This window comes from Nansenia antarctica (genome assembly GCF_963989245.1).
Source record: "Nansenia antarctica genome assembly, chromosome: 8".
NCBI lineage: Eukaryota > Metazoa > Chordata > Actinopteri > Argentiniformes > Microstomatidae > Nansenia > Nansenia antarctica.
In genome coordinates, this window is record NC_137678.1 from 53677722 (window position 1) to 53691990 (window position 14269).

Genomic DNA, 14269 nt, shown 5'->3' on the forward strand with positions numbered 1-14269 from the left:
GACTCTGTTTTCTTTAGTGTTGCTCTCTGTTTGTGAAGACAAACGTCCTATTGAGCATGAGAACATTCCACACTGTGTGTGTGTGTGTGTGTGTGTGTGTGTGTGTGTGTGTGTTGACCCTGTATTAAGTGAGTTCCATGAGGGTTATATGTGGAGTTCTGCTAAGTTGATAACTACTGACCTCTCAAAGACCTTTTGTGTGTGTGTGTGTGTGTGTGTCTGACCCCCCTACACACACACACACACACACAACACCAGAGGCATTGAGAACTGACCCCCCCCCAACCTCCTTCCCCCTTAAACGTCCTGTACATTAGCCTTGAGCATCTAGCACCAACCAATAACAACTCACTAATTTACTGCCCTGTCACATTCTCTCTCTCTCTCTCTCTCCCCCCCCCCCCCCCCCCTCCAGTGACTGCGGCAGGCCTGTACTTCGCCACCCCCCATCCCCACAGCATCCCAGCCACCGAGGTGTTCGGGGCGGTGTGGCTGATGCTGCTGCTGGGCACCGTCCACTGCCAGATCGTCTCCACCCGCACCCCGAAACCCCCCCCCAACACCGGGGGCAAGAGGAGAAGGTGGGGAGGGGCTGGAGGAGGAGTGGCGGGGGGGGGGGGGGGGGGGGTGGGGGGTGGTTGAGGAGGGAGGAGGAGGAAGAGTGAGGTGGGGAAGGGAGGGGGGTGGGGTTAGAGCATCCAATGTAAAGACTAGCGCTGAATTCCAAATGAATTCCGAATTCCCTTTGGCTGAGCACACAGACACTCACATACACACACACACACACACACACACACAAACAGTCAGTGCTTAGGTTTAGGGGTTAAGGGATAGGAGTTAGGGGCTAGGAGTTAGGAGCTAGGGGCTAGGAGTTATGGGCTAGGGGTTAGGGGCTAGGGAGTAGAAGGTAGGGGTTAGGGAGTAGGGTTTAGGGGCTAGGTAGGGGTTAGGGGCTAGGGAGTAGGAGTTGATCTGGGATTCAGCCGACAGTACACAGCACCCATACCTCTGGGTTTGGTTGTTGTTGTTGTTGTGGTGGTGGTGGTGCTGCTGCTCCTGCTGCTCCTGCTGTGAGACTGACTTCTATACTACCACTGTTTGACCTATGAACTATGACCTCTGTGGAGTTTTGTCATTTCTGAGGATCAGTTCAGACTGGTTAGCCCCTGGTCACTGGCAAGAATGTGTGTGTGTGTGTGTGTGTGTGTGTGTGTGTGTGTGTGTGTGTGTGTGTGTGTGTGTGTGTGGGCGCGTGTTTGTGTGTGTGTGTGTGTGTGTGTGTGTGTGTGTGTGTGTTAATGTGCGCATGTCCATCCTCTCTCCCTCCCTTGGTCAGGTGACCTGGGGCTGCCCATGCATGTCCTGTCTTTGGGAGTGAAGATAGATGCCTTGCTAGGTCGCTAGCCTGCTAGTGGGCTAGGTCGCTAGGGATTTGGGATGCGTGTGTGGGGGGGTGTTCTGTGTGTGTGTGTGTGTGTTTGCGGGGGGGGGCGGCGTATAGAAGGGATTAAACTAAACACTGATAGAAACACAGATACAATGTTGAAGCAGATTTTATACCGAAGTAGCATATCCTCCCGCTGTGGCGATATTAGCATTAGCATTAGCTTAGAGAGACGCTTAGAGAGACACACTCTACCAGGGGAGGCTGGTGGAGGTAGACGTCGGAGGACGGGCTCATTGTAACGGAGTGAGGAATGGTATCAAATGTGTGTGTTTGATACCATTTCTTATGCCGTGCATTACAATCCGATGTCTACCTCCACCAGCCTCCCCTGTACTCTACAATACTTACTGCAATAATCAGTTAGTAATGAGTTATCCATGCTAGATCAGTATTAACCGAAACACTGACACACACACACACACCACCGAAACCACTGACACACACACACACACACACACCACCGAAACCACTGACACACACACACCACCGAAACCACTGACACACACACACCACCGAAACCACTGACACACACACATCACCAAAACCACTGACACACACACACCACCAAAACCACTGACACACACACCGCCGAAACCACTGACACACACACACACCACCGAAACCACTGACACACACACATCACCAAAACCACTGACACACACACATCACCAAAACCACTGACACACATACACCACCAAAACCACTGACACATACACCACCGAAAACACTGACACACACAGCGCCGAAACACTGACACACACACCACCACCGAAAACACTGACACACGCCACCGAAACCACTGACACACACACACCACCGAATCCACTGACACACACACACACACCACCGAAACCACTGACACACACACAGCACCGAAACCACTGACACACACACACCACCAAAACCACCGACACACACACACCACCAAAACCACTGACACACACACATCACCAAAACCACCGACACACACACACCACCAAAACCACTGACACACACACCGCCGAAACCACACATACACCACCGAAAACACTGACACACACACCGCCGAAACCACACATACACCACCGAAAACACTGACACACACAGCGCCGAAACACTGACACACACACCACCACCGAAACCACTGACACACACACACGCCACCGAAACCACTGACACACACACACCACCGAAACCACTGACACACACACACCACCAAAACCACTGACACACACACCGCCGAAACCACACATACACCACCGAAAACACTGACACACACAGCGCCGAAACACTGACACACACACACCACCGAATCCACTGACACACACACACACACACACACCACCGAAACCACTGACACACACACCACCGAAACCACTGACACACACACACCACCGAAACCACTGACACACACACACGCCACCGAAACCACTGACACACACACACCACCGAAACCACTGACACACACACAGCACCGAAACCACTGACACACACACATCACGAAAACGCCGAAACCACTGCCGCCCTTGAATCAACCGTTTTCAATATCTCTTTTTTTCAGAGGATGGTAAACCCCCCCAAAAAAGAACAAATATCTCTTTTTTTCAGAGGATGGTAAACCCCCCCAAAAAAGAACAAAAAGAAATAATGAAAAGGGTGCCTATCATTTGATTTTCAGTCAAAAGTGATTCTGTTTTGGACCTCTCTCTCTGGTTGAAGGAGGTTAAGGAAGGCAGTGAACTTGGAGGCGCATAGGGAAGGAGCTGGCTCTAGCACTACCGATAACACACAGGAGGGGGCGCCGGTCTCCCACGGCTCGCCTGCCCCGTACAGCCTCGGCGCTCTCTTCCAAGATTTCTGGCATGATATCTGTAAAGCAGGGTGTGTATTCTTCCCCTCTACAACCTCCTCTGCCGCGCTGCAACATCCCTCCCTTTTCCTCCCACCGCACGGTGAGCTTGACTCCTATTGGACGACGGGCACAGTGAGCTTGACTCCTATTGGACGATGGGCACAGTGGGCTTGACTCCTATTGGACGATAGTGATTTGAGAAATTGAATTTGTTCAAACTTAAATTGTCATTGGTCCGCCTTCTTCTGGACGTGGCGAGGTTGTCACCAAGACGACGCGCGCTGACCAGATACATGGCTGAAATCTTCTCTTTTTTTGTTTTTTCTTCCCCCCCCAAAAAAGAGGTGTCCTCTTCATCTTCGTCATCATCGTTGTCGTTCGGGAGGAATGAGGGATTTTGCAGCGTGTTCTGTTGCCGACGGCAACATATGTCTCTATTGTTCAACCTCTGGTCATGAGAAGCTTGGAGCGATGCCCCCAAAACATTACCCAACGACCCCTTACCCCCCAAAACATTACACACAGACCCCTTACCCCCCAAAACATTACACACAGACCCCTTACCCCCCAAAACATTACAAACAACATTTCACAAAAGCGAATTTTAATAAATGTCTTTTGGCTGATTCTCAATCAAAACAAACGCATTTAAAAGTCAAATTCTTCGGCCCCAAAATCTGAATGCTGCGAAACTTACTTATCTCATAGAAAACGTACCTCATAGTTTTATTTGGGACACCAGATATGTATTTGGCTCCGTCACCTCATTCATGCCTGGCCACCCCCCCCCTCCCCTAACGCTCTGTCTGACAGTCCTAAGACCAACACGACTTGGTAACATTTTACATTTTGAAATCGATGAAATTACTAACTTTTCCAAAGTCAATCGATCGATTTAGCCAATTGATTTCTGACACAGCATTTGTTACATATATTATAATAATAATAATGATGATGATGATGACGATGATGATGAGGTGGTTACCATGACAACCAAGGGACTGTTGGATAAAGCGTTACTCTTGTTTGGCATGCTATGCTAGTGCTCTCCCCTCCACCAGCTCTCTAGCCTAACCCCCCCCCCTCCTCCCCCTCTCTCCCTCCTCCTTCCCTCTCCCCTCTCCCCCCTCTCCTCCCTCTCTCACCTCCTCCTCCCCTCTCCTTCCACCTCCCCCTCCCCCTCTCTCCCCTCTCCCTCCTCCTTTCCATCCCCTCTCCCCCCTCCACCTCCCCTCTCTTTCCTCCTCACAATCCCCCTCCTCCCCCCTCCTCTCTCCCCCCTCCCTCTCCCCCCACAGGTCCAAGAAGTCCAAGCTGTCCATTGACAAGTCGACGGAGACGGACAACGGCTACGTGTCATTGGACGGCCGGGTGACCAGTAAGAGCAGTGAGGAGGGGCTGCAGCTCCACGAGGCCCGCTGTGATTGGCTGCTGCGCTCCGATGAGCCGTGCTGGCATGCCCCCCCGCCCCGCCCCCACGGCCTCCCACTGCCCCCCGTCACCAAGGTAACACACAGACACACACATACACACAAACAGTGGGGCATGTCCTTTCCCAATACTCTTAGATAAGCTAACGCTTTTCGGCCCTGTGTGTGTGTGTGTGTGTGTGTGTGTGTGTGTGTGTCTGTCCTGTGTGTGCGTGTGTGTGTGTGTGTGTGTGTGTGTGTGTGTGTGTGTGTGTGTTAGGAGGCAGCATGCCCCCGCGGCGTAGAGAACATGTCTGACGAGGCGTCCAGCGAGGAGGACCCTGAGGCCTACACTGCCCTCCGCAGGGGGGTGGAGCGCATCGCAGGCGACTGCACCCTCAGGAACAGGAAGCCACACCACTACAAGAAACACTACGTCACAGAGGTGGGGGGGGGAGGACACACACACACACACACACACACACATGGACAGGACACACGCACACACACACACGGACAGGACACACAAGAGAGAGAGAGACACACACACACACACATACACACATGTGTACAGGACAGACACACACACACGGGAGAGAGAGAGTGCAAAGATATAAATATTTATTTTACTCACAGGGTCAAATGAACACAGAACACGGACAGGACACACACACACGCGCACACACGGACAGGACACACGGGAGAGAGAGACACACACACACACACGTGTACAGGACAGACACACACACACGGGAGAGAGAGACATACACGGACAGGACACACACACACACACACACACACACACACACACACACACAGAGGAGAGAGAAACACACATACACACACATACAGGACAGACACACACACACACACACACACACATACAGGACAGAGACATACACAGGAGAGACACACACGCACACACGGGAGAGAGAGACACACACACACATACAGGACAGAGACATGCACACACAGGAGAGACACACACACATACACACACACACACACACACACAGACACAGGTTATCAACACACCCTAACCTCCCTTCCTCCCCTCCCCCTCCCCTCCTCCCTCCCCTCCTCCCTCCCCCTCCCCTCCCCTCCCTCCCCCCTCTGTAGGAGGCCCCCAAGTCAGGTACCAGCTGCAGCTCTCGGTGCAGCAGCCTGCGGACGCAGGACAGTGAGAGCACGCGCCACGAGTCTGAGACGGAGGACGTGCTCTGGGAGGACTTCCTGCACTGTGCAGAGTGCCGCTCCTCCTGCACCAGTGAGACCGAGGGGGAGGGGGGGGGAGGGGGGGGGGCCGGGGTGGTAGGGGCCCCCACCTCCGCCAACGCTGCCGTCGGCCCCTCCCTGGCCTCCTCCGCCGCCTCCTCCTCCGCCAAGAAGGAGTACCGCGACGACCCCTTCCACCAGGTCAGGGGGGTCAGGGGTTAAGGGGTCAGGGGTTAGCCTTAAAGCAGTCATGTTGGGGTCATTTGACCCTGTGAGTAAAATAAAGGTTTATATCTTTGCACTCGATAACATTTCAGAATCCTCCTTTCATGACTTTTCCTACATATAATAATAATACATTAGACTTATATGTGCGTTCTACCCCAGTATCCTGACATTTTCTAAATCACACCAGGATAAGCTAGTATAAAGCTATTTTGCAGTTTTTCTGTGTAGGAGGCAGGACAATTTACAAGACAGCCAACTAGTGGTCATTGTGTGTAAATAGCAGTTTACCGTTGTAAAGACTATGGTCATTTGACCAGCTCTTTTGTCGGTAAAAAAGGCATGGCTGTTCTAATGTTAAGGGTTTAAGGGGTTAGGGGGTCGGGGTTAAGGCTCAGGGTTGAGGGGGAGGAGATGGGAGGGGAAGGGAGGGGCATGTTGATGGTGTGATGCCTGGAGGAGACGTTCAACGTGTTGATTTTGGTCGTGTGTGTGTATGTCTGTGTGTGCGTGTGCGTGTGTGTGTGTGTACAGGGTCACCTGCCCTGGCTGCACAGCACCAACCCAGGTCTGGAGCGCGTGAGCGCCATCGTGTGGGAGGGCAACGACTGCAAGAAGGCCGACATGTCTGTCCTCGAGATCAGTGGTATGATCATGAACAAGGTGAGGGGAGGGGGGAGAGGGAGGCGGGGGGGGGGGGGGGGGGGGAGCGATAGGAGGTTGGGAGGGAGGGATGAATACAGATTTTTTAAAATAATAAATGTTTTTGTCATTCGTTGACAATATTGATAAAGGACATTTATTGTATGTCTATCTGTCGGTCTCTCTGTCTCTCTAACTTGTCTGTCTGTCTGTCTGTCTAACCTGTCTGTCTGTCTAACCTGTTTGTCTCTCTAATCTGTCTGTCTGTCTAACTTGTCTGTCACTAACCTGTCTGTCTGCCTGTCTCTCTAACCTATCTTTCTGTCTAATCTGTCTGTTTGACCTGCCTGTCTCTCTAACTTACCTCTCTGTCTAGCCTGTCTGTCTCTCTGACCTGTCTCTCTGTCTGTCTGACCTGTCTGTCTGACCTGTCTGTCTGCAGGTGAATCTGTTCACCCCAGGCATCGGCTACCAGATGTTTGGTAACCTGGTGTCGGTGACGCTGGGTCTGACGCCCTTCGCCTATAGGCTGTCCCAGTACAAGGACCTGGATCAGCTGACCACGCTCTCGGCCAATGAGCTCATCTCGGCCGCCTTTGGCACCAGCTCTGACGTCATGGTGATCACTATGGTGACGGTCAGCTTCATGGTGCGCGTCTGCCTCATCTGGCTGTTCTTCTTCCTGCTCAGCGTGGCCGAGAGGACCTACAAACAGGTTTGTGTGTGTGTGTGTGTGTGTGTGTGTGTGTGTGTGTGTGGCTGTGTGCGTGCGCGTGTGTGTGTGTGTGTGTGGCTGTGTGCGCGTGTGTGTTTGCAAGACTTTACAAGAAGGGCCAGAGCAGGCTGTACTTCCTAAGGAGACTTAGGTCTTTTGAAGTGTGTGGAGAGATGCTGGCCATGTTTTACCAGTCTGTCATGGCCAGCATTCTCTTCTACGCTGCAGTCTGCTGGGGGGGAAACATCACCAAGAGGGATACCGGACGGCTGGACAAGCTCGTAAAAAAGGCGGGTTCAGTGGTGGGAAGGAGCCTGGACTCTCTGGGGACGGTGGTGGAGAGAAGGACTAGGAGTAAGCTGCTGTCCATCAGGGACAACCCCAACCACCCCCTCCATCATGTCCTCGCTGGCCAAACCAGCAGCCGCCGCAGAGGGCGGTTCATTTCGGTACGCTCCCGGACGGAGCGATATAAAAAATCATTTATCCCGGCTGCACTAAGACTGTTCACTGGCAACTAAAGTAGTAGTCGGGGTCAAGGCTCCTGAATTTGTATTTATTATTTATTTTAATCATCATCATCAGCCCCCCCAACGGAACCCCCCGCCCCCCCAAGAAAGAGGAATTATTACGGACGTAGACACCAAACATCTGACAAGCAGGCTAAAATATCCGCTTTTTTTAAATTCACCCAACCCGAATCTGCCGAGTGGCAAGCCCATGGGCTCTTTGGTAACATTAGTCCGCCGTAGTCTCGCATAGCCAGACACTTCGCTTCGCGCTGGAGAATAATACAAGATTTTGCGCGAGAGAGTTTTTGCCGGGTGAAATGTCTTCAGATAGAAAGTAAGCAAGTTGAAACGTTAGCAAATATAATTGCTGAGTGTTCTAACAGAGCAAGTTGGTTCAAATTGGTCTTTATTATTGTGACTAAAAAGTGTCTGATTATAGTTCCATGGTATGTAAATAGTGTCAAAGAACTAGCTAGCTAGCTCAGAGGTGATGAGATGAGCTAGTCTGCTGCACACTTGCCAGCTAAAGAGCTAACTGGAGGCACTTTATTATTTTACTTAAAGTAGATATACAATCTTTCTTATTCTGCTAGAATTGGGCTTTATGGTAATACCATAATGGCATATTTACAGTACATAGACAGTGGATTGAAGCATTGGAAATGTCAGTTTTTTTATAGTTAGACATACGATTTTTTTCTCAGGTGAGAGTAATGTCAAAATGACATTATCTGACTGCATATATCTGACAGCAATCCAATATTCAATTATAATTATGTTATAAATTGATATAGATCCATTTATACCTCTTATTAGATTATAAATACTCATTATAATAAATAATAAAAACCAGTAGAATAAATACTGGTTGTTATGTTTGCCTTTTGGTTGACAGCAAAAGGGAGAGAGGAGGATAGAGAAGGAGAGAAGGAGAGAGAGCAGGATGGTGTAGGCACACCAGAGAAAGAGAGAGCAAGAACCAGGTGAGAAAGTGGACAGGTAGTCAAGACCACATAAGTAAGTAGCCTTAAGAACCGACGGTTCTCGAGCCTAATGGCCCATGTTTCCGTAGCGTGAGGCGACTTAAAGTACAAGTTAGTACACCCCCTGGACATGACGCTGGGGGGGGGGGGGGGGTTTGATTGATTGATTGAAAACTTTATTAGAAGATTTGCAGAAGTAGGTACATGACAGTACATATTACATACAAGGTCAACTAACAGGATAAAAACCCAAGAAAGCCACTGGCTTATTTCAATTGGGGTCCATGCCACGGTCCATGCCACCCCCCCCAAGGCAGCAAACCTAGGGGAAACACTGTATACTATACATGGCTGGCCCAGTATTATTGTCTGTCCTTTATGTTGTGTTGTCATGTGTTGTTTTTAGAGAGTGGCGTGGCAAAATGAATTTCCCCACGGGGATAAATAAAGTATAATTGAATTGAATTGAATTGAATTGAATTGTGCGTTCTTCTTACTTACTGTTTCTTATGATGACTGATGGAGGGATGATTCACTTGCTTGACTGGTGTATTTGTTGTAAGTCATTTTGGATAAAGGCGTCTGCTAAATGCCCAACATTTTTTGTGTGTGTGTGTGCTCACAGAGGCTGTTGTTCGCCAAGCTGTTTGGTCACCTGACGTCGGCGCGGCGGGCCAGGAAGTCTGAGGTGCCTCACTTCCGCCTGAAGAAGGTCCAGAACATCAAGATGTGGCTGTCGCTGAGGTCCTACCTGAAGGTACACACACACACACACACACACACACCACTGTCCCTGAGGTCCTAGCTGAAGGTACCACACACACACACACCACTGTCTCTGAGGTCCTCCCTGAAGGTACACACAGACACACACACACCACTGTCCCTGCGCTCATATCTGAAGGTACCACAGACACACACAGACGCGTGCACGTGCAGACGCACGCACACACACATACACCAGACACACACCACAAGATGTGTCTGTCCCTGCACTCCTACCTGAAGATGAAGGACCTCCCTGCAGTGTTGCCAGATTGGGCGGATCCTTTTGATCACACTGGACGGGATGAACAGCATTCGGGTGGTATACACGTCTTGGGCTGGTTTTTGGTGGATTTGGTGGTTTTTAGATTGTGGTTGGGCTGGAAATTGTCAATCCTATCTGGCAACCCTGCCCCCTTGGGCTGTCCTCACTGGCGCCTGTCTGGAACCCTGATGGGTTCAGCCTCTCCTGCCTTTTCAGTTTATATCACATTTACAAGTCAGGCTATGGACATGTCACATCTTACTCTTACTGTGTGTCTAATTGCTGCTGCTGCTGCTGCTGCTGGTGTGTGTGTGTGTGTGTGTGTGTGTGTGTGTGTGTGTGTGTGTACAGAGACGGGGTCCCCAGCGCTCGGTGGATGTGATCGTGTCGTCGGCCTTCCTCCTCACACTGTCCGTGGTCTTCATCTGCTGTGCCCAGGTCAGTGACATAATCATTTTAATAATTTTGCCATTTAGCAGACGCTTTTAATCCAAAGCGATTTACAATTACGAATTACAGGGACATTCCCCCTGGAGTAACTGAGGGCTGAGTGCCTTACTCAAGGGCACACTAGTAGTGGTGTGGCTTCAGGCGGGATTTGAACTCACAACCTTCCGATCACAAGTCCAACTCACTATCCACTAGACCACCACTACCCCCATCTACATCACCATAACATCACCATGACATCACCATTGTGGATAAGGATAATTCACTGACTACTAGTCTCTTTCTCTCCCTCCCTCCCCTCCTCCCTCCCCCTCCCCTCCTCCCTCCCCCCCCCCCCCCCCCCCCCCCCCCCCCTCCCTCCCTCCTCTCCCCCCCCCCCTCCAGTTGCTGCATGTCCACGAAACGTTCCTGGACGTCCATTACAACTGGGAGCTGGTGATCTGGTGCTCCTCCTTGTCTCTGTTCCTGCTGCGCTTCGTCACGCTGGGCTCAGAGACCAGCAAGAAGTACAGCAACACCTCTATCCTGCTGACCGAGCAGGTACACACACACACACACACACACGGAGAGACACGGACACACACACACACACACACACACACACACACAGAGAGACACGGACACGGAGAGACACACACACGTACACACACGGAGAGTCTGAGTGTGTGTACCTCTCTGCTACAGATCAAGCTGTACACACACACACACACACACACACACACAGAGAGACACGGACACACACACACACACACACACACACACACACACACAGAGAGACACGGACACGGAGAGACACACACACGGAGAGTCTGAGTGTGTGTACCTCTCTGCTACAGATCAAGCTGTACACGCACACACATACACACACACACACACGCGCACAAACACACACACACACACACACACATTGACTGAGTGTGTGTGTGCCTCCAGATCAACCTGTACCTGAAGATGGAGAAGAAACCCAACAAGAAGGAGGAGCTGACGTTGGTCAACAACGTCCTGAAACTGGCCACCAAACTGTTGAAGGTACACACACACACACACACACATTGGCGGTTCGATCCCCGGCTGGCCACGTGTCGAGGTGTCCTTGGGGCAAGACACTGAACCTCCAATTGCTCCCAATGAGCGGGCCGGCGCCTTGCATGGTAGCTTGCCGCCATTGGTGTGTGAATGGGTGAGTGAATGAGAGGCCATTGTAAAGCACTTTGGAATAAGGTGCTATATAAGTACAGTCCATTTAAAAGTGCAGTCCATAGCTACTGTTAGCTAGAGGTTATAAGGCTATCCTGCTGTTAGCTAGAGGTTATGATGCTATCCTGCTGTTAGCTAGAGGTTATGATGCTATCCTACTGTTAGCTAGAGGTTATAAGGCTATCCTACTGTTAGCTAGAGGTTATGATGCTATCCTACTGTTAGCTAGAGGTTATGATGCTATCCTACTGTTAGCTAGAGGTTATAAGGCTATCCTACTGTTAGCTAGAGGTTATGATGCTATCCTGCTGTTAGCTAGAGGTTATGATGCTATCCTACTGTTAGCTAGAGGTTATGATGCTATCCTACTGTTAGCTAGAAGTTATAAGGCTATCCTACTGTTAGCTAGAGGTTATGATGCTATCCTACTGTTAGCTAGAGGTTATAAGGCTATCCTACTGTTAGCTAGAGGTTATGATGCTATCCTACTGTTAGCTAGAGGTTATAAGGCTATCCTACTGTTAGCTAGAGGTTATAAGGCTATCCTGCTGTTAGCTAGAGGTTATAAGGCTATCCTACTGTTAGCTAGAGGTTATGATGCTATCCTACTGTTAGCTAGAGGTTATAAGGCTATCCTACTGTTAGCTAGAGGTTATAAGGCTATCCTACTGTTAGCTAGAGGTTATAAGGCTATCCTACTGTTAGCTAGAGGTTATAAGGCTATCCTACTGTTAGCTAGAGGTTATAAGGCTATCCTGCTGTTGGCTAGAGGCTATAAGGCTATCCTGCTGTTAGCCTTTTACCATTTACATAATACAATGAATATTCGTCATACACATCACATTCATTTGGCACTTTGAGGTCTCTCTTAATGAAAAGCATATTATGAAAATAACGTAATTACAATTCATATGACTCCTTGCACCTCCCCCTTCCCCACCTCCACCCCAACCTCCCCCATCCTCCCCCATCTCCACTCCACCCTCCCCCCACCTCCACCCCACCCTCCCTCCTCCCCAACCTCCCCCAACTCCCACCTCCACCCAACCTCCCCCCACCCCCCCCCCCCTCTGCCCCCCCACCAGGAGTTGGACGCCCCCTTCCGTCTGTACGGCCTGACCATGAACCCCCTCCTCTACAACATCACCCAGGTGGTCATCCTGTCTGCCGTGTCTGGAGTCATCAGCGACCTGCTGGGCTTCAACCTGAAGGTGTGTGTGTGTGTGTGTGTGTGTGTGTGTGTGTGTGTGTGTGTGTGTGTGTGTGTGTGTGTGTGGGTGTGTGGGTGTGTGGGTGGGTTGGTGGGTGTGGGTGTGTCTGTCTGTCCTTTATGTGCACGGGGGTGTGGGTGTGTGTGTGTGTGTACCTCTCTCATATCATATCATAACCTATGAAGAACAGCAGTGTGTTCTCCAGTGGTGATAATGTTGTGGTATGATATAATAATAATAATATATATAATAATTAGGGATGTCCCGATCCCATTTTTTCACTACCGATACCGATACCGGCTTCAGGTATCTGCGATACCGATATCAATCCGATATTTGTATTTATTGTTTTACTCCTGAATAATAACAAATACTTCCCCAGTATATAGTCCACAACAACAGTTGGAGGCTGCCAGCCTTTATTCAAGCAACAAAAACAGTACTCTGCAGTACTCAGTGACCAACTGGTTTAAAGTTAAAACAATTTAAACAGCTGAGCAGCATTCAGCATTGTAGATCTGCGATCCAGCATTCAGGACCAATATCACAGGGATGTGCGATATCAATATCGGATCGGGACATCCCTAATAATAATAACACATTTTATCTACTCTTCTTCCCCCAGCTGTGGAAGATTAAATCATGACAGTGAGCCCAAGACATCCAGCTCTCCAGAAGGCGCAGTTACCACCTCCTACCACAGAGTGGTGCTGTTATGTTCTGCCCGACTGCCTGACTGGCTGGCTGGCTGGCTGACTGACTGACTGACTGGCTGACTGACTGGCTGACTCACTGACTGTGTGACTGACTGGCTGACTGACTGTGTGACTGACTAACTGACTGACTGACTGACTGACTGTGGGTTCTCTATTAATGGACAGACTCTCATATCGGACATATCGGAGTGCTTACGTTTCACTTGTGCAATTCACATATATTTATTTGACCCTTTCAGTGTTCTTTTAGCTTGTTTTTATTTTTCATTTATGTTTTAATTGTATTATAAAAGTATTATTTGAAGCTACAGGTTGTGTGTTCTCAGAAGGGCGAGCGGAAAGCAAGTCAGAATGACAACAATACAGTTGGAAAGATAAAGAGAGGAGTTACAGTATTTCTGAGGTGCCTGTGTGTGTGTGGCGTGTGTGCGTGTGTGGTGTGCGTGTGTGTGTGTGTGCATGTGTGCATGTGTGCGCACGTGTGTGTGAGACAACAGTCATGTTCCACTCTGGGCTCTAAAGCCTACAGGTCAATTAGCTCTACATGACAACAACACACAACAACACACACAACACACAACAACACACAACAACACGCAACAACCTACTATACACAAAACACACCACACACAACAGCACACAGTCATAGTGCGGGCCTGTTCACAGCCTGGTGGCAGCTATGGTGG

The 14269-nt window shown here is 50.0% G+C and overlaps 1 protein-coding gene across 1 annotated transcript in view; it reads left to right on the forward strand.

The window, feature by feature from the left end:
* Positions 1-13756, forward strand: part of LOC308164414 (protein PHTF2-like) — a gene marked incomplete at its 5' end in the record, with an annotated part of 19146 nt that extends 5390 nt beyond the window's left edge. The window contains 13 exons of the mRNA XM_080538515.1: positions 416-581; positions 3146-3307; positions 4577-4784; positions 4968-5132; positions 5807-6103; positions 6662-6790; positions 7212-7484; positions 9605-9736; positions 10361-10447; positions 10844-10999; positions 11393-11488; positions 12742-12867; positions 13493-13756. Of these exons, the coding sequence (XP_080394641.1) occupies positions 416-581; positions 3146-3307; positions 4577-4784; positions 4968-5132; positions 5807-6103; positions 6662-6790; positions 7212-7484; positions 9605-9736; positions 10361-10447; positions 10844-10999; positions 11393-11488; positions 12742-12867; positions 13493-13513 (2018 nt within the window). The 3' untranslated portion in view covers positions 13514-13756. The remainder of the gene's footprint in view (positions 1-415; positions 582-3145; positions 3308-4576; positions 4785-4967; positions 5133-5806; positions 6104-6661; positions 6791-7211; positions 7485-9604; positions 9737-10360; positions 10448-10843; positions 11000-11392; positions 11489-12741; positions 12868-13492) is intronic.
* Positions 13757-14269: the final 513 nt, after the last annotated feature.